At 40.3% G+C, this 21461-nt stretch overlaps 1 protein-coding gene across 2 annotated transcripts in view; it reads left to right on the forward strand.

The window, feature by feature from the left end:
- LOC121511412 (vinculin-like) overlaps positions 1 to 21461 on the forward strand; it is a 57900-nt gene that overhangs the window by 580 nt on the left and 35859 nt on the right. For both annotated transcript variants that reach the window (XM_041790080.1, XM_041790081.1), the window contains exon 2: positions 19327 to 19397. In XM_041790080.1, coding sequence (XP_041646014.1) covers positions 19327 to 19397 — 71 coding nt within the window. The remainder of the gene's footprint in view (positions 1 to 19326; positions 19398 to 21461) is intronic.

A 21461-nucleotide genomic window follows, 5' to 3' on the forward strand; every position in this document is an offset into this window, starting at 1 on the left:
GCAAGGCGTAATGCTGATCAAAAAGACAGTTATATCATTAATATAACAGCATTTATATTATTTGAACAAATTGGATGATTTTCAGTTGAAATTCAGTATCAAAATTGATCAGTTTATTCTTTTTAGCTATCAAAAATTGCAGGCAAACTCCTGCTAAATTGCACAAATATGTTGGCAACCTTCAAAAAGTGTGTGGAATTGACAAGGAACCCATTGCTCCTCAGCAGTTTCACCCATTTTTCAAATGTTGCCGACATATTTGTGCAATTTACATCACGCTCCACCTTTTAAAGTGTAAAAAAAATGAATAAAGATGACTGATTTCTGATTTTTGGCATCACTGATCATTAAAAAGTGATATTTGAATCACAGAGCTTATAAGAGTATGGACATTTTGACAACCTCAGTATGAAGAAATGTTGGCAATGACTGTAAGTAGGAGTTTGTCTGCTATTTTGTTGTTTAAAAATGAGAAATTGCACAATCTGGGGTGTCTAGTTCTTCTGGCTTTGTTTCAAAATCATCAGATTTTTACTTGAATAATATCAAAGTTGATTAATCTGGCATTGTGACCTTTTTTATTTGTTTGCAGGCAAAACATTAAGATAAATATCATAAATCACCATCCAGCCAAAAATATCAAGAAAAGGTTTTTGCTCAGTATTGCCCAGCCCTAACCTGAAGCAGCTAATCATATTTCAGTCTGGTTTCCAGGTAGATTTATTGCCATCCCACCTTGTTTCACGCTCGCCATTAAAACAATATAACACAGCCACACACCCAGCTGATGCTTGTGCATGTTCTCCAAGCTCCTGCAGCATTTTTTTCCCACACAGTAATACAACAAACACGTCAAACTTTAACCCAGATTGATGATCAGATGGCCTCTGAGCTTAATGAAGTGTGTGGGGCGGAAGAAAGTAGTGCAGATTGAGTTAACAGGAGGCAGATCAGCTGGTGGGGAAAGTCACTCGAGGACTGCTGCTCTGTAGGTTCTCTGTGCTCTCAGATTCATAAAACAGACTTAGATTGTTGTTTTGTTTTAGAATAGTCAATAAAACACTTGGTAGTAACCTTCACAGAGGACAGATAACTTCTTAAGTCATTTAGATATTTTGCTCTTCTTGTTACGTACTCTCACTCTTTTTCCAACTACTTTGACCCCTCACTCACCCAGCCTCATTTCACCTCCTCTGCCTCCTTTATTCTCCATCATATTGACTCTGAATGTTCTATAGAAAGACCCTGATGTCTCCTCTATGTGCACTGACCAGAAAAATCAATACAGGCCACATCATTAATGCCAATTCAGGTCGTTGTAATTGATGCAGAAGCGACATGGCTTCACTCAGTCAGAAGAAATCAGCAGCAGACAAAACATCCACTCGGCTGAGCTTTAATTACGGCGTCTGAGAATAAAGAAGCTCGTGGAGTGTTCATGTGAGCCAAAATCAATCAGAAGTGTGAGTTGAAACTTTATGAAGCCATGCAGTAAGATCTGTAAATGCAGGAGGTTGTGTGGAGGACTGAAGAGCTGCATGTGCTGTTTTTCAGGATTTTACTGGCTCAGTTTGCATACGAGTAGTCCTATAGGTCAGGATTTTCTTTTGAAAACTGACTATTTGTCAAGCCCTCTTTGGTGGTTGTTACTCAGACAAAATCTCTTATTGCCACGCTCCCTCCTGTTTGAAACAATTGAAAGTGTCGACACACAGGTGTTGCTTGGCTGCCAAGGTCAAGCTCGATGGCATCTCTTTGGTCTGGATCTTTTCACCCCCCTTTAATCAGCCTGGAGACTGCCAGCAATCCTTGGGACATCCACAGCACAACCAGGGGCTCAAGGCTCCACCCTTTACTCCACCCTAATGGTGTTGTGGATTTTATTTTTATTATTATTATTATTTCCCAATGTCCCTGGTAATATGCAAGGACACCAGGCTCAAATTCCTCCTATTTCTCCCTTGGCTTTCACATTCAGCATTTTGCAAACTCCAAGCAGGCTTTCATGTGTTTTGCACTGAGAGGCTTCCTTCTAACCAGTCTGCTGTAAGCCTGGATGTGTGGAGGGCTACAGTGATGTTTGTCCTTGAACTTTGTCCCATCTCCACACGGGATCTCTGTAGCTCAGGCCAGAGTGACCATTGGGTTCTTGGCCGACTCTCTTACTCAGGCCCTTTTCCCCCTGTTGCTCAGTTAGGCTGGCCTGCCAGCTCTGGGAAAAATTGTGGTTCTCCCAAACTTCTTCTGTTTGAGAATAATGGAGGCCACTGTGCTTCTGAGAACTCTCAGTGCAGCAGATTTTTTGTAGCCTTTCCCAGATCTGTTCCTTGCAAAAATCCTGTCTCTGAGCTCTGCAGGCAGTTCTTTTGGCCCCATGGCTTGGTTTTAGCTGTGATATGCATTGTCAGCTGTGAGGCCCTCTATCAATTTAATTTACCACAGGTGGACTCCTATCAAGGTGTAGAAACATCTCAGCAAAGAACAAGAGAAATGAAGGAACCTGGGCTAGATTTCAAATGTTGTTGCAAAGGGTCTGAAAGTAAAAGTGATATCTCAGTTTTTATTTTCAATAAATCTACTGGTCTGAATACTTTCTGAACGCTCTGTGTTTTACACTTCTTTTGTTGCTTGAGCAGCCACTGCTGCTGATGAATATGCCTCTGGAAAATCTCTATTTAAAGGGCCATGCACCTAACCTGACACACCAGATTGATGTGTTTCACACATCAATCTGGAAAACCACTCATTTGAGAAAGGGCAGAGCCTTTGAAAAAAAACTCAGAGAGTGATTGGATGAATGTTCTGTCTGTCACATCTTTACGGGCCAATCAGAGCAACAAAACACGTGATGTAGCCGCTATCGAACTGCAATCAATGCTGTTCTTTGTTCTTCCTTTAACCCAGAATTTCGTCAAGTTCTGATAAAACTGGCGCTTTAGCAGCACACGTTAATCTCTTCCACCATAATTGCACCGGTCTCTTGTTGCTGCTTGCTTATGTCACGACTCTGCCGCACCAGAAAGTACTGCCCCTCATTGCTGATTGGTCCTGTCACTTTCTAACCGGGCCCAAACGATTTCACCAGGAGCTGTGCAAGATGGATTTGCCAGTGAGAAACACGGAAACGGGTGTTTCCATCTGCTTTGCAAGGTTACCATGCACCCCTACTTTACCCTAACTCTCCATTCAAACCAGAATTGGGACACCCAAGCATACGAGGTGAAAGCACACAGCTTAGAGATAAAGTTTGTGGTTGGGACAGGAGTCAGGACCGAGCCTAAGTGGCATCTTTAAGAGATTAGTCTTTCTGCTGTGAGTCAAGTGTATGAAATATATTTTGATTATTAGGTAGATTTGTCATCAGGTTGACATCTAAGGAGAGGCGTGAGGCAGTTTGATTTGTTTCTGAAATATGAAGTGGAAACCCCAAATTCCTGATAGTTTGGGAAATTTTCTAACTTGTTTACTGTTTCCTTTTTTTCATCATTGGTGCGATTAACCTTTGTGCCTTTCTAGACCTGAATTCTCTTCAAAACACGTCACACTTGTTCCTCTTGGTCTGCCTTCTTGAAATAAATAAATAAATAAATAGTGATTTTTATGTCACACTGATGCAGACTAAGCTGCTTAATCCAAAATTGTTATGCAATGGCTAAAAGCATTTCCAGATATTACTCAGCATGTGTCAGGATGCGTTGGCAGGATTTGGATTTAGAACAAGAACGTTTGGATTATGCAAAATCATTCATGAAGGGTTATTACTGTTAATTCCTGCTCTATCAGAGTCAACAGTCTAAATGACTTTTTTTTTCCTTCACTTTCTGACTTGCTAGGTAAAAATGTCTCCGTGTAAAACATGTTTATCCAAATACGAGGTGCACACTCTATAAACAGTAAATAAGAATCTTTGACCTGTCAAACTTTTTTCAGTTCCTACCTAAATCTACTTCTTTCCTGTGCAAGGATGCTCACAATCATTTTGATAAATTTCTCATTAACTGATAAAGTAAAAGGACACTCAGTCTGGACTCAAACTCTGTACCATCTTAATGAAAAAATCCCCCTTCTTCTCCGATACTATCCAGCTACAGCATGTCCTTGGTACTTCATCCCTGCAGGGCTCACCTCTCCGTCTCTCTCTTTTCTCTGCTCATCCTCGATGATCCGTTCAGTTGATCCTTTCAGACAGAGAGCAGAAGGAGGCTAATAGCTGCCTGAGGCGTGTTGAAGGGGTCTTGGATGATGGAGATTCAAGGGGACGAGGAGATAAGGGCTGAGGAGACATTGTTAAAGAAAGGTGGCGGGAAAAGGAAGGATTTAAGGATGTGAGAAATCCAGCTTGGTGAGAGTATGATGCTCTTAAAAGTTTTAAATTGACTTTTTTTCTCTGCTTTTCTTTGAATTTAGTGTTGTGTTTGCACAATTTAAAGCTCTGGCACCCTGGACTACTCAAACAGAGCTGGAAAGTAATGCAAAAATAATCAATATTTACAGTACTTATACTTACAGATAGGAACTTTTGGCTGGTTGCATTTGACTTCATACTGATGCCTCTATATGACCTATAAAAGCAATTAGGGAGAAGGTTAAGTTTGTCTATATAGTTATTTTTAATTCCCTGTAAACACTGCAACAGAGTCTGATTTCAACAGTGATGTGCAGCATGCGGACTGAAAGAGTCTTTGTTTACATATCACCTATCAAAGTTTCATAGTTAGAATGAAAGTTAGATGGTTAAAATAAAGCAGGACAGACGTCGTTTAGCTCAGATGGTTGAATACAGACGCTGCAGTCCTTTGACACACTGGTGGCTGGTTCTAATCCTGATCCTAGTGTTGTTCCTAGTGTTTGTTTCCCTCTCACTCTCTCTTCAGCTGTTCTATATAAAGCCCCACGTACACTTGCACAAAACTTCTGCATGTGTGAATGTAAATGCAGTTTTTCACCCCAGCCCTGTTCACAGTGAAGGCCCCCATGTTTACGCCCCGTACCGATTCACCTTCACTGTGAAAATAATGGAGGCATAAAGGGCGGCTGAGGTGATCCTTGCTCTGTGTAGTCTTTGGAGGCAGTAACAGAGGCGAAAACAGGATCAGCAGAGCCAGCAGGGCAGCGCAGCACCATGAGTGCATGTCTGACTGTGTGTTTATGTGGGACCCCCTCTTTGTCATGTTCTCTCACCCGTTCCAAAGTGCTGAAATGCTGTGAATTACAGTAGCAACGATGGCTCTTACACAGATGCCATCTGCTTGTGCAGCATCTGCTGGTAGTGCTACAATTTTTTTTTTTCCAAATGGGAAAAACACATCAAGACACGCACATCAGTAAACGGGTGCTGGACCAAAACAAAGAGGTCCGCCTACCAGGACTGCCAGCACTTGGCTATAAACATCACTTGTTGCAAATAGAGCTTGAAATGGACCACTCTTATTTTTGGGTGTTTTTTTTTTCTAAATGAAGCTTTTTTTTTTTTTTAAACAGTGATAGATAAGCAAGCCAGTTTCCTAATTTTGAACAAACTTTGATTTATACACCCTAAAGGCAGAAGTCAAAGATTGCAGCAGATTCTATGTCTGCCATCAGGCAGTTGCTTTGTTGCTCTGGAAGCCGATAATAATCGCTGTTAATGAGCTGTCTGAATCCTCCCAGCTGCCAGTTGAGAGGAGGATCAGGAGAGGAGGGCGGAACTTTCTCTCAATCTAGGGAGGGCCAACCGATTCTGGGGGTGGTGCTAACTCCCCACATGACATCATAAGGGGAAAATCTGAGAACAGCTTGTTTCAGCACACATTTTCTGAAAGGTGGAGGGGAGGCTCCCAGACAGCCTAGAAGGCCCTGATGGTTGCCCAGTGAACTGTCAGATGGGGGCCACATAATATCACGTCACTGTTGGATCAGTATGCAAAGCTTCATTACATTAAAGTGCTGTAACAGATATTCACTGAGACAATAGCTCCTTGACTTCAGCCTGAAATTTCCCTGCTTGGCCCCTAGTTTTCACTCCTCCACTGACTGACAAAGTGTAGGAAAACTTCCTGATGAGAGGGACAAGTGTGAACAAGCAAGTTTTACATTTTTAGGGTTGCATGTGTGGGGGAACAAGTCTTGAAAGAATAGTAATTCAAACCAAACACATAACTTTTTTTTTGTTTTGGCATGTAGAGGACAGCCAGCAAAGAGATGGGACACATGTCTGAAGAGGGGGCTTATAGATCTAAAGTAAGATCTCATGGCTGCTCTAGAGTATTCAGGTATCTATATATTTTATTTTTTATTACTTTTACAACCTACATTTTTTTTACAAAGATATCTCCACCTTCTCCTTACATTCTAAAACAGCTAGTAATTCTTGCTTTAGCTCATTTGAGCCCTGCCTTTGAAACATTGAGACTGATTTTCAGATTGAAAGGATGGGACAGTAACATACAGTAAAGGAAAAGGTTTTTCCTTGACGTTACAATCAATGCATATCACACTCAACAAACGTGTTTCAAAACAAGCAAGGGAACCAGTCTGTGGAGGAGAGCTGTTTATTTAATGTGGTGTTTGTGTCTGACTGGAGGAACTTGTTAAACATGGATTAAAGTAAACCAGCAAAAAAACAAAGATGCTGATTCAGAGCACAAGAACATAACCCATCACACTGATTCACTCACAGTCACGTTTAATGGAGCAAATTTAAAGTTTATAATTTACATGTTTGTTATATTCCAATTTGGATTAAAATTGAACTTTAACTGGTTATGAAACAGGCTGGAACCAAAACTGATGCCTTTATATGAACTATACAAGTTATAACACTGTCAGGGATAGGGTTAATCTTTTCCACATTATCATTTTAAACACCTGTTACCTTTTAAGTGTTGTAAAAATGTAGAGTTCGTTCACAGCTGTCTGGGTTTTCAGCGTGGAAGGTGTTCTGATTTATGTTTGTAGTCCAAGCCGTACTTAAGTATCAGCAGGATTTTAGTGAATGCAGGAGAAACAGTCTGTATGGACGGCAAAAACTCGGGGGAATGTTCTCAACTTTAATGACATGCTGGCTTCTGTTGGCGGTATATTTGCAGTAGTGTATTTATGTGAAGCTAAGGGGTATTTGTAAAGTGAAGCTAACAGTATGGATTCAACATTTCATTTCAGACCCTCAGATCTGCTTGACTCTGTGTTGCTGAAACTCCAACATGAAATGCAATGAAAAAATTGACCTTGGGATGAGGATGAGGATGTACCCGACAAAGCTTGTACTTTTAAAAAATCTCCATTGTGATTTTGTTACACAGAAAACTTTTTTTCCTGTTGAAAGCAAATGAATCTGAAGAAAATCAGTTTTAGTTGCTGGGTAGCTTACATTATGCTCAGCTGTTCAACAGGGACTCATAGAAACAGATGAATACTTATTGTTATGAGGCAAGAAATGAAAAGCTGCATAGAAAATGAAGTTTTGCCACACATTTTTTTATGTTACCCACTGGCTTCTCCAAAATTACAGAAAAATTGGCATCTGATATGAAATCTTTGCCCCAAAAATGGATGGTTTTATCCCTTGTAGTGTGTCATAGTGAATGACAGTCATCCAGCATCAGGGACGCCTCATAGTAGGGACGCACAATACTGGATTTTTGCATATCTGATTTTTAAGAAGTAATTTTGGCCAATACCAGTGATGCCCGACCATTACACCAACAGGGACTGTGATGACATTGTATCCAAATACCTGTAATATAATATGGAGTTGGCCCCGCTTTTGCAGCTATAACAGTCTCCATTCTTCGTAGGACGCATTCACACCAGAGCTGTTTGGTCTGCTTTTAATGAACTCTGGTCCGTTTTCCCGGATAGTCCGGTTCCTTTGGAGTGGTGTGAAAGCTCACACGAATTCTGGTGCGGACCAAACAAGCAGACTCTGGTCTACTTGAAAACAGGGGGTCTCGGTCTGCTTCCAAACAAACCCTGGTGCGGTCCGTTAACGGTGTGAAAGCAAAGAGGACCAACTTGTGAACCAAAGGCAGGAAGTGGCATGAAGCGTGATGATATACGGATTTATATGTGATTTAATACGCTTAAATACATGTCAGTACCTCACTTGGAGTCTGTGTAGCCATAGCAACACGTCGTAGTCTGTGCTGATTTATTCATCTCCTGTTCAGAATGACATGCTGAACAGCTCACCGCCTCGCTGGCTGGTCCTAATGCCCCAGTGCACCCCAAAGCAGCATAAATTTGGTGTTTTTTCATTGTTTATGTAGAAAAAAGACCAGTGAAAAGAGATTGCCAGTTTTGGCTTCTTCAACGCCTTCTTTTCTTATTGTCGCCATTTGTTTGTAATGACAGCGCCCCTAATGGGCGGAGGTTGTTGGTATTTAGACGGTTTGGTCCGTTTGAGCCAAGAGCAATGTGAATGCAAACCAAACTGAAGGGAAGTGCAACAATGTTGCAATTTCTGTCCCCCAGACTATCAGGTGTGTAAACGACCTTAGAAGGCTTTCCACAAGATTTTGGAGTGTTTCTCTGGAAATTTGTGCCCATTCATTCTGTAGAGCATTTATGACACTGATGTTGGACAAGAAGGGCTGGCTCACAATCGCCATTCCACTTCATCCCAAAGGTGCATCATGGGGTTTAGGTCAGGACTAGTCAAGTTCTACCAGTCCAAACTCATCAAACCATGTCTTTGAAGTTCTTGCTTTGTGCACTGGAGCACAGTCATGTTGGAATAGAAAAGGGCCTTTCACAAACTGTTGCCACAAATTTGGAAGCATATCCTCGTCCAAAATGTCTTGGTATGCAGAAGCATTAAGATTGGCCTTCACAGGAAATAAGGATCCTAGCCCAAACCCTTAAAATCAGCTCCATACTATTTCTATGCCTTGATTTAGAGAGGATGACAGCAGATAGAGTCAAAAATAGGGATAAAAGAGTGAGGATGCAGGAAAGAGGCCAGAGGCCAGACTTGAATCAAGGCCAGCCGCGCACATAGGGCAAGATCTAACCACTAGGCCATCTGCGCCCTGATAATTCACTTTTTAAGCCGATGTCTTCTGATACTGATATCATGCGGATAATATCCTACATCCCTACCTCAAAGACTAAGTTTGAGAAGTGTTCACTGGTGGAACGTCTCATCCAGCTGTCATTAAACAACCATTACTCACTATGAATCTTTGTGGAAAATATAGATTTATGCATGTCTGACACCTGCCTGGCCTTAATGGTTACAAGTATTAAATATAAACATACAGAACCCATAAACCCTCTAGATGATGATCTCATTTGCTTTTATAGCTCATAAAGATGCAACAGTATTAAGTGCAGCCTGCTTCACAAGCTAATAATTACTCCTCACAAGAGCTTTAAGGCTCAGAAAACAGCCAGAAGAAATCCTAGTCACAGAGTTTTATCTGCTCTTCTTTGACTCGTGTATGTTTTCCACCTCTGCAGCAGCAGCAAAGATCAAGAAGAGCTGATGAGCTGTCATGTAGCTCGATGATAAGAGTGAGAGCTGAAGAGTGTTTCATAAGGAGGTGTTGAAAGAGCTGGTAACATCAGCAGAGGTTTGTTGCCGGGTAGATAAACTTAATTGGATGTAAAGTACACCTAAAGACACTTCTGAGGACACAGGCTTTATTTTAGAAAGCTGATTCATTTCTGAGCAGAGATGTCACACAGTAAACAAGCACAGGAGTCCAAACTGCACACTGATACTATTACACTGTTAACCCCGGACAGGGTGGGCTGTGTGGGGGGCACTTTCAAATCTAGGTCACTGAGACACTTCCACACCAGGAAAGATGGTGTCATTCTCCATCTGCCAGAGGTTGCTGCGTGGGTCGACGCTGATTTGACGCTCCCGCTGCTGTAGTTGTTTCAAAGTGTCTGTGTGTGATGGAGAAGTTGTGCTGATGAAAGAGCTGAGTCGGTGCTGTTTGTGAAGAATCTGCTCCTCAAGGAGTCAACAGAGATCCTGAGTATGTCTGGGGGGGGGGGGGGGGGGGGGGGGGGGAATAAATAGATTTACTGTTGAGTGAAGTAACCGCACACTGACGGAGCAGAGCAGAGAGAGGAGAGAAGTTAGAGAGCGACAAAGAGTGAAATGACGATAAACGGTCACTCTCAGTCATTAGAGAGGAAAAGGAAGACTCTGATTGGCTCTTTTTAATGATCTGGATTGTTTAGCCCGGCTCAGCAATTATAGTCAGCTCTGTCGACCTCCAACAGTTCTTCATTTGGCTCCAACTGTGCTCATGTTTTTTACATTTATGATAGTCTCATAAACAGAGCATGCAGAAAGTATTCACACCTCCCTCACTTTTTCCAATTTTGCCATGTAGCTACTTGATGCTACGCTATGCGATAAGAAGTTGAATTAATAGTTTGATAATATATTTTCATTAGTTTTGGCATGTGGGGTGCTAAGGATTCTCCACAGGACCTGATGTGCCATGACCCACAAATGGAGAGGAAGGTTGGCAGCCAAGGTCAAGCTCGACAGCATCTCTTTAGTCTGGGTCCTTTCACCCCTGGTAATAAGCCCGGAGAGCACCAGTGGTTTTCGGGCCTTGGGACATCCACAGCACAACCAGGGGCTTGTAGCAACCCAACCTGCATGGATGGTACACTAGGCTGTGCTTACTCGCCATATCCACCCCATACTCCACCCTAATGGTGTAGACAGATTATTTTCCCATGCTCCTGGAAATATACAAGGACATGCAGAGCATGACTGGGGTTGTGTCAATCCTCCTTCCCCGCCTAATGGTGCCCTCAGGCGGTTTACTAGCCAAACCTTATTTCAGCCTCAGTTTTTTGCCCAAGCATCAAAAAGTTCTGCACAGTACTGTAATTGTATAAATGCACAATTAACCACAGCTGTGAGGTGCTGGAAACCTTGCAAATGCTTGAAAAGTGCTTCCATCAGAAAAGATATATGACTCTTGGTTATACCATCAAGCATGAATCCTCCGTGCATGGTGTACCTGTAGCTAAGAGGTGTGGAGAAAAGATCCCCCCTTTATTCTGTCTCTTAAGTAACTACAGACATGAAAGAAAAAGGAAACGGACTCAAATGGGATCAGATCCCATCTTTCACATGAAAGAGCCAACTCTTAGAACTGGCTTGCTCACAAACAATGCATCACTAAGAGAGCTTCTGCCAAGCCTCACCAACCACCTCACCCCCAAACTCACCCTCACACATGCATAAACACCAACAGCCTGCTTCTCTGAGTACATAAATATGCTCCATCACTTGTTGGTGGCAGACTGGCGATGGGCTTCCAGCTGTGTGTCCGCTCTGCTCCTCAGACTGCCTGTCTGTCCTGGCTTATGTATCTTTTATCTGTTTTTTTAATTTTATTGCAGTTATTTGACAACAAAACAAGACTATTCCTAAGGTGAAAGGACATTAGGAGAGATTGAGGCCAATAATTATGTTATATATAAGGTATAAAAAATGCAAAAGTACAAAAACTGAAACAGAAATAAGACTCTTTTACTTTATCAAGCACACTGGTCCAACAGCAGCACTAATTTGTTTGAAGTTTGCCAGTGCTACAAGGCAGGTAATGTTAATCCCAGCATGGCAGTGGAGATGGTCCCACTGTAGAGGCTGCAGCAAAAAATACCTGAGAGTGGAGGTTTGCAGCCCAATTCCTCTAACAGCAGAAGAAAGCTTTTCTAGAACGTTCCACAAGTGTGTGTGTGAGGTCACAAGAAAGCTATGAATAAGATCACAGAAATTGATGCTTTCCTGGTACATCAGGTTCAGGCAGTGTGAAGTTAGAAGGAAGTTGATTCTCGTCGCCATACTCAGCTGCTTTCTCATTGGTGGATTCAGTTTGTTTTCTTATAACTGTTTGAAATATGAAACTTCTATAGTTGAGATGCTCTTTTTGAAAAGTGTCCAGTGCCAGCTTTTGTTGTGGCTTGCAAAATGTAATGAAAAAGATTCACACAATGAAATTTAGGGGGAAAATAGGTTATTAGTTTATATCCTGAAAGCTAGCCTGTTTTTGAACTGATAAAGAATGCAATGACTTTTTCTAACATACACATGTGAACAAAACTGTTGGTAACTTTTAGTTAAAGAAAGAAAAATTGACAATGGTCTCTGAAATAACTTGAAACTGACTGAGTAAAGTTTCATAGAAATGAAAAGTCTTTTTTCTTTCTCTGGCTCTCATCCTTCACATTATTAAAGTTTCACTGATTAATATTAAAAAATCATCAAAGGTTCCTTGTTAAGACGACCTTTCTCCCTGCAGAAAACGGGTAGAGTAGAGGGACCGGTTAATTATCCTTCCTGTATTTCTACAGGAAAGAACAGGATGGCTTGGTCTATGTAACTTAAGGGGACTGCAAGAGTGAAGACGCTGTGTCAGAGCTACTGTCTGTAGATCTGGGATGAAGCCACATTGATTTGTTTCTGCACTGATTGACAGCTGTCTGTTTCCTGCTAAAGCAATCACACCTTCCAGACTGTAAAACCACACACAAACACATCAGACTGTCAGCGCGTCCAAAAACCACTTACTGTCTCATAAAAAATGCATTGAATCGATGCAGAGTGTTGCTGCTGACGGGAAACTCGCCCACAGCTCTTTGATCTGTCGCCTGATGTGACTCTGCAGGGTTTCATCAGGTGAGCTTTACCTGTGCAGCTGCATTCCTCACATTTTAAAGTTGGACATCTTCCTGCTATTTGAAACAAGGAAATACAACAAGACACATAGAATAACCAGGATAGTTTATCTCCTCTCTTAAGACACTTTCCCAGTGACATTTAAGAACTTTTATTGCATTAATCTTCAGTGATAAATTGTAATAATTCAGTTTTTTTGTTTGTATTTTTTGCATGTGTTTAGATTGCTGCCAAACTATAAAAACTTATTCCATGCATTGGCCCTCTGGCCTAAGCTTCTATTGATGGGTGGTACCTGGGTTTTCAAGATGTATTTTTTGGTTGCTTACAACCCCAGTTCCAAAAAAGTTGGGGCGCTGTGTAAAATGTAAATAAAAACATAATGAATGATTGGCAAATCTCATAAACCCACAGTGTAATCACAATAAAACATAAACAACGTATCAGATGTTGAAATTGACACATTTTACTATTTAATGAAAAATATTAGCTTATTTCCCAAAGGAACACTAAATCCAATATTGACCCGAATCACACAAGGTCTGGTCTTGTCTCTTGTGCGCAGAGATTTCTCCAGATTCTCTGAATTTTTTGATGATGTTATGGGCTGTAGATGCTGAAATTGTTCCACAAGTTTAGACACAGTTTTTAATGGATGGAAGAATGTCTCAGTTTCAACATCTGATGTGTTATTTATGCTGTTCTGTAAATAAAATATAGGTTTATGAGATTTGGAAATCATTGCTTTCTGTTTCATTTAAATTTTACACAGTGTACCAACTTTTTTTGAATTGGAGTTCTTACAATGTTCGGCTTATCAATGTTGGTTTGTTTGTGTGGGTTCTTTTGTGCTGTTGTTGTTGGTTAGGTTATTCCATGTCAAGGTTTTCCTGCTTTGCTCTTTGTATATTCTGATGAACGTGAAAGAGTCCCTCCTGCTGTGAGCATCAGTTACACAGAAAGGAATCAGGAATTTGGCCCTGAACACCTTAATACATGAGAAAAGGTGTTAAAACGACATGTTATTTAGAAAATGCCTTACCTGAAAGGTGTTAGAAACTGTTAAAAGTTTTTCCTGGTCTGTTTGAAGATGTTGATTAAATTTGTTGTTCATATTTACCCGGGAAACTTGATTGTCACAAGATTCATCACACACTCATGCATAGCAATTTTCAAGTCTTATCTGTTATTCAGTATACTGTGATAAAATGATTGTATCACTTTGTGATACTTAAATCATCAACCAGAAAAAAAAGTGACGGGATTCAATTTGATCCCAGCATGCCTGCGTGCAAACTAAATGCTCCTCACCACATCAACAGCCAGAGGCCTTCTGTCTTTCTAGTTGCCATTTTTCAATAAGCATCAACTCTGACATAAACACTCATTTTTTACTGTGAAAAAACTCTAAGTGTCTTCTGTGCAAAGAGAGGCTGAGCCTAGAGGAGCTGAGCAAACAACAGGGAAGTCAACAGTCTGGTAGTCTGCAGCCAGTCGGGTCTGGCTGCACAACTTTTTCCTATGGGCAGGTTGTTTACCCGGCCTATTAAATGTTTCGTAATTAGGTTGTGCAGGTCAGGTTTTTGACTGGTAACTTTCGGTCTCCTAACCCTTACTGTTACCCTAACTGGAAGATTGATGCATTTTATTGTCAAAGTCATGGTGTGTATTTCTGTTCTGACAGATGCAGCGTCTCACAGTAGTGGTCTGCAAGAGTGGGTGTCTAAGATCTGTGGTCCACAGCCAGACTGTTTGGGGTGTCATTCAAAATGTTCAGGGCTCGTGATGGGCATCCGTGAGTCTGTAGAGCCCGCGGGAAGTATTTACACCTTATTGTAAAGTTATATTTTGCCAATATTTAAGGCCGGTATTTGATTTATACTGCTGATATGTTTGGCTGTGAATTTCCTTGTCTGCCAATATCTTGGAATCATGTTAACAAGAAAAAAAAGGAAGAAATCGTTGGAATAAAGTTGAGTCTTAGTAAACTGTAGATGGGATTACACCCAACAGTGCAAAGTTGTTTTGGAGAAACCCAGTTAAGATCATAATATTCGTCCCACATAAAGATAAATTGAATAAATGATCAAAATTATTAACAGAGTTTTCTGACAGGCTGGTGCTGGAATCATATCAGTGACTAGCACCTTTATTGACCCCAGTTAATTCTGTCTAAATCAGATTTCCACACCAAAGTCATGATTAGTGCTCACTTGGCAACCATTGATAATAGCATTACTATTTTATCTGACTGGAGTTATTTTGGACTCATCTTCTTATTTGTTATTTTCACTTCTACAAAAACAGTGCATGACCTGAAAGAAGAAGTATACACTGCTTAAAGTTTCCACCTAACTACTAGATGGTCAGCAAAATTGCAGTATAAATCTCACGTGAATGTCTGTATTGTTTGACTGCTGCTGTGTGACGGCGGTATCTGAGTCTCTGGAGCCAGAAAGTCTATTAACCGACATCCATCGACGCAGCCACAAGAGGCTGATGTCATCATCTCCCTGTAATTGCATCTCAAAAGTGTGTGTTTGTGTGTAAGGGTGGGTGCATGCTGCAAGATTTGATTTGTTTTTGTGAAGGATGTTGTTTTCCAAGCAGCACGTACATCTGCAGAAGAAGAGAGCGATGTCATGCTGCTGTGAGTGTCTGTGTTTAGAGAGGAGCGTGTTTGTGTGTTTTATAACGGGACTGTCCAGCTGTTAGTGTTTGATTTATGATATGTAAGCCCCTGGCTTTAGCCTATGCCTTTTTCGGTTGCTGACAGAAAAATTTTATTTAAAAATTATCTTATTTGATTCTTTTTATTAGCCAACATGGATATGCAAAATAAAACAATCATTCATGATTAACTAAACCTCTATACTAGTCCTGCAGACAATAGGGCTGAACAATTTAGGGAAATAATCTAATTGCAATTTTTTTTCCCCCACCAATATTGCGATTTGATATGCGGTTATGTCATAAGTTTCTTATCTCGTGTATTTTCTAACAAACACAAGCAACTAATCATCTTATAAAATAACCAACAAAATATTAGATTCAACAAGGGCTGAAAAAATTTTGAAAAAAATTCTAAATGTGATGATTTTGACTCATGTTGCAAATTGAATATGAATTGTTGTATTGAAAGGAGTGGCTATTTTATGTCATTCTCATATTAAGTAAGGAAAAACTTACAAAAAGGAAGAAAGTTCTAATTTTTGTGGACGATTCTAAAAAAATTGCATTTGAATCATCGCATGATAATGTAATGCATAAATTCTCTGCTGCAAAAAAAGTTTTGAAACCAGTATTTTCACACAGATTTCAGGTTAAAGAAATATTGTACCTTCTGCTTTTTAAAAATTGCAGCAGACCATATTGTAATTTAATGTAATTTTCAATTAATTGCCCATCCCTAATAGACAATATTGCAATTACAGTTTAATATATAAATGGTATCAATTTTTAAAGAAAATGAAGAGAATGATTACAGATTAAAAGTGTACATTTTACTTCTCAAAACATACAACAATTCAGGAGTATAAAAAAATTACAAAACCTGAAGTTTTTCAAAATACTGCTTTCAAAATAAATTAAAAGTAACTTCCAAAAATAAAGGTTTTTCCTTTTATTTAATTAAAGATACTTATTCAAAGTTCAGTAGTGGCCCTGTTGTAAACCTAAAGGCCTTTCTGCAGACATTCTTGTAAACCTTTTAAGTACTACTTGGTACAAAAATAATTACAGCCTTTGATGCGATTATGTAATTGCACAGCCTCACATCACTTGTCGTGCAACACTATCCCAGACCATGTTTTTCAACTGACAACTTAGTAGATGAGTATTAAGTCGTGCTGACCAGATCCAGATCCTGACATTTGAGTACAAAATATTTCAATTCCACATTTTGAGTCAGAAAATACAAGGTGGCTGCCTTCTACAGGTCAGTGTTAATTTTGGCAGCTATTTTAAATTTTAGTCTTTGTCTTAGTCTTAAATGAAATGTCTTTTAGTTTTAGTCATATTTTAGTCATTTTTACCCTTTTTAGTTTTAGTCTAGTTTTAGTCGATGAAATTTCAAAAACATTTTAGTCTAGTTTTAGTCCATAAAAAGTCCTCAAATTTTAGTCTTAACTTTAGTCCAAGCATTTATTTTCTTGTCTAAACCTGGTACCAAACCATGTTAGTGTGTTCAATGCATTCTGCTAAACCTGGGGTCCCTGCTTTCTACAGCTGAGAGACAGAAGAGATACAGCTGCATTGTTTTTGACAGATTTACCCACAGTGTAGAAATTTCACAGACTTTTTTTTTGTCCGACTAAAAACTACATTACATTTGAGTCTAGTTTTAGTCATCTTGAAGAAAACGAAACTTACTTTCTGTCAGTCATCACAGATCTATTTTTATTAGTCTTAGTCTAGTTTTTGGCACTGAGAAAAGGCAGTTGACAATCATTTTTAGTCATAATTTTAGTCGATGAAATTAACACTGGTACAGGTTTAAATTCAGCTACTAGAATACGAACTTTTCTGTTCGCTGTTTTGGAGGCAGGTGTAGATTTTCTGCCAGTTTTTGCAACCTATAAGAATTCTGTCTACAACCCTAATTCCATAAAAGTTGGGGCACTGTATAAAATGTAAATATAAGCAGGATGCAATGATATGATTTATTCACAGTAGAACATGAACAACATATCAAATGTTGAGACATTTTACCTTTCATGAAGAAAATATCTCATTTTGAATTGGATGGCAACAACACATCTTAAAAAAGTAGGGACGAGGCAACAAAAAGCTAGAAATATAAGTAGTACTATTGAAAATGTGCTGGAGGAGCATTTTGTAACTCATTAGGTTAATTGGCAACAGTTTGGTAACATGACTGGGTACAGAAGAAGCATTTTAGAGAGACAGAGTCTCTCAGAAGTAAAGTTTAGCAGAGGTTCACTAATCTGCAAAAAAAACAAAAAAAAAACGGCATTTTAAAATTGTGGATCAGTTTCTGAAAAATGTTCCTCAACTTAAAATAGCAAAGACTTTGAGTATCCCACCATCTACAGTCCATAATATCTTTAAAAGATTCACAGAATCTGTAGAAATCTTTGTGCAAGTGACAAGCCCGAAGGTCAATATTGGATGCTCATGATCTTTGGGCCCTCAGGTGGCACTGCATTACAAACAGGCCTGATTCTGTACTGGAAATCACTGCATGGGCTCAGCCAGACTGTTGTAAATAGAAGAAGAGAATATGTTGTTTATGCTCTATTGTTCATAGTATTTCAGTCTATGATATATGCAAATGACTGCAGTCCGTTTTTCTTCATACTTTACACAGTGACCCAGTTTTTTTTAGAACTGGGGTTTTACTATTCAGGAGCATCCCTCATTCCCTCCAGCTTCTCCGCTGTCTGTTCTAACAGTACAGACTGGAACATCTCTGGGCTGCTGTGGTTGTGACCTGCAGGAGACTCTGAAGGACAGAGGCTCTACTTTAAATGACATTCTCGTCAAAAAAGTGTCGGTGCTGCATGATGGAAACGATGTTTGTTATTTTGCACAATCAGCTATAGCTTGTATAAATGCAACTGAAATGTCAGAACTTAATGGGAAGAAAACGAAAATGACACATTGTGTAAGAAGGAGGGAAAAATCAAGTGACTCTAATAGAAAAATCAATACTTACAATCATGAATGTCAAGTTCAGTTTGTTGAGTAAAATGAGAACACAAATTCATCCTGAGCTGGTTATTTATGCACACAGACACTTTCTGCTTCGTTGACACTGTGCTGAGGATAAATGAATGAAAGCAGCCCCACACGCCTCCTGCTCAAGGCCACAGTTTTACACACCTTCATGCCATCATTTCTAGACGACTGCACCAGCCTCAAAGCTTGGCTAGTACTCACATATGATTATCTCCCCAGCACTGCACCAATCTCTATGCTAAACTTTTACACAGAAACAAAAGATGTGGGAAAAGGAAATATTTGCATTTATACTCCCAACATTGTAGAACTTTAAACCACTTTGCAGGTCATATTAGTGTCTGATATTTGTATCCAAAACAGTGAAAGCACAGCGGTGAAGTCTGATGACTTAATTAGCTGAGGTGACACCAGGCACACAGCTAGCAGCATACACCTGTCACTCACCTTGCAACACGCACAATTAAAGCCTAAATGAGTTACAGAGAAAAAATAAATATTTTTGCATCAGGTTGCAAACATTTTTATACCTCCATGCTGGCAATAGCCAGGAGCAAGAGACATAAACTTCTTGCTTGTATTTAGAATAGTTGCTTATAAAACAAGCTTTTCATACTAAATTTCTTAATATTTTTCCTCCCATTTTTATTCTGATGCCTTTTTGGGAGCACTTTGTTTCATAGACATCCTCTATAAAGACATCAGGTGAGTAAATGAAGGTTATGGGTCTTGGTCTAAAGAGTTGGGTCAGCTTAGAGCAGCGTCAATCCCCTGACCTGCCCTCGTGCAGAATACCCGACGACCCAGCCAAGCACAGCCTGAGCTGCTTCCACCAAAAATATGACATGCATGCACGGTTGAAATAGGTGTGAATTGATGCACACTCGTTCACCCTTCAGACTATAAATAGCTCTCTCTTGAATGCTACTTCCTGTCTTGCTGCAGCTCATGATAACATGAAATAAATGATTGATTTGTATGTGTTTCAGGTGGGGAAGGAGACGGTTCAAACCACCGAGGACCAGGTGATGAAGAGGGACATGCCTCCTGCGTTCATTAAGTAAGTTTGTTTGAAGAAGCTCTCGTGTTATTGTGGAGCTTTCCTACCAGCAGTCACACCCAGAGAAGAGGGGAAAAAAAAAACTACAAAATGATGCACTTTATCTCAGCAGACAGAGAACTTGTTAAAAAGAGGATTCCAGGCAGTTTAATGTCAGGAAACATGGCTGCGTTCCCAGCTGCAACAAAGAGCCTCTTCTGATGTCCGGCTCCAGCGTCCAGACCGCTGAGAGGCTGCTCGTTGTTTCCCAGCCTGCATCCAAAGAGCTGACATGAACTCTGAGAGCTGCTGCTCTGCAAAACTGAGACACCCAGCTGTGACTGCTCGCTCACACATATTTTCATGCTTTTATGGTGCATTTGATGCAATCTGTTCCTGTTTTGTTCTCCTCTTGAGTGATTTTTCTGTCATTTTTGATCTCTAATTATTAGACATTCAGTTAAAGGAAAAGTGTCCAGACCTCAAGCAGACCCACACACCGGCTTACTGGCACACACACAAGGCATTACACCATAAATCTCACTCACAGGGCTTAGGAAGGGGCGTGTGGGAATGTGAACCAGCCTAAATATAGATGAACCAGCAGCCATCGATACCATGACCAATGGGGGTCAGGAGAGGAGTTACTTGGGTTTATTAAAGTGCTCTTTAAATCCATCACCTCCTTCTGGTTAAATCCTTGATCCCAGAGGTAAAGACTTACAAATAAAAGCCTCAAACGTTCACTATCAGAGCAGAGCTGCAAATTTAAGTAAAATTTACAGATTTTGCAGCAGTAGAGCTCCTTCAGGAGTTTTGGCAGGCCATGAAATAAACTGATATGAATATCGGTGCTTCTTTGTGATCTTAAAAGGCGAAAACTGATCATTTGTATGTACAGCAGTACTTCTTTAAGAGTAACTAAACCCCAGAATTTTAAAATACCTTTACAGAACGTCATGCACAGAAGTTTGGAGTTGGCATATCTGCACATCTCTATCAGACTTTAAAGACTTAACTTAGATGTTGAGATTTGATCAACAATACTACCACATACCCGTATACACTATATGGACAAAAGTATTTGGCTGCCTGCCCATTACACCAGCAGGGACTGTTCTGTCATATTCATTTTGTGCCCATTCATTCTCCAGGCCATTTATAAGGTCAGGCACTGATGATCCTGGCTCACAATCTCGGTTCCACTTCATCCCAAAGGTGCTCCATGGGCTCGAGGTCAGGGCTCTGTGTGGGCCAGTTGGGTTCTTCCTCTACTGACTCATCAAACCATGTCTTTATAGTCCTTGCTTTGTGTACTGGGGCACAGTCATGTAGGCATAGGAAAGGGCCTTCCCCAAACTGTTGCCACAAATTTGGAAACACAGCATTGTCCAAAATGCTGGAGCATTAAGATTGCCCTTCATTGGAGACAGGGGGCCTGGTCCAAACCCTGATTAACAGCCCCATGCCATTATCCCTCTTCCACCAGTCCTCACAGTTGATGCAGTCAGACAGGTGATGTTCTCCTGCCAAACCCCAACTTGCTCATCTGACTGCCAAATGGAGAAACAAGATTTGTAACTTCACAGAACACGTTTCCACTGCTCCACAGTCCAGTGTCAGGATGCTTTACACCACTCCATCTGAAACTTGGCATTAGACTTTGTGATGTGAGGCTTGCATGCAGCTGCAAGAAACCCATTCATGAAGCTGCTGCCATACAGTGTTTGTTCTTGCATGAATACTAGTGGAAATTTGGAAATCTTAAACTATGAAATCAGCAGAGCGTTGGCAACTTTTACGCATCATGTCCCTTCAGTCATTGAGCCCACACTGTGATTTTACATGGTCTTCCCCCTTATGGCTGAGTTGCTGTTGTTCCTAAACACTGCCACTTTCAAATAATATCACTTACAGTTGACTGTGGAATAAAATTTCCATCTGTAAGTTGAAATTTCATGAACTTCATGAACTCTTGACAAGGTGACGTCCATTACAGTGTCATACATGAAGTCTTTAAGTTCTTCAGAACGACCCATTTTGTATCACAAATGTTTGCAAATAGAGACTAAATGGCTAAATGCT

Source organism: Cheilinus undulatus, linkage group 6 (genome assembly GCF_018320785.1).
Source record: "Cheilinus undulatus linkage group 6, ASM1832078v1, whole genome shotgun sequence".
Lineage (NCBI taxonomy): Eukaryota > Metazoa > Chordata > Actinopteri > Labriformes > Labridae > Cheilinus > Cheilinus undulatus.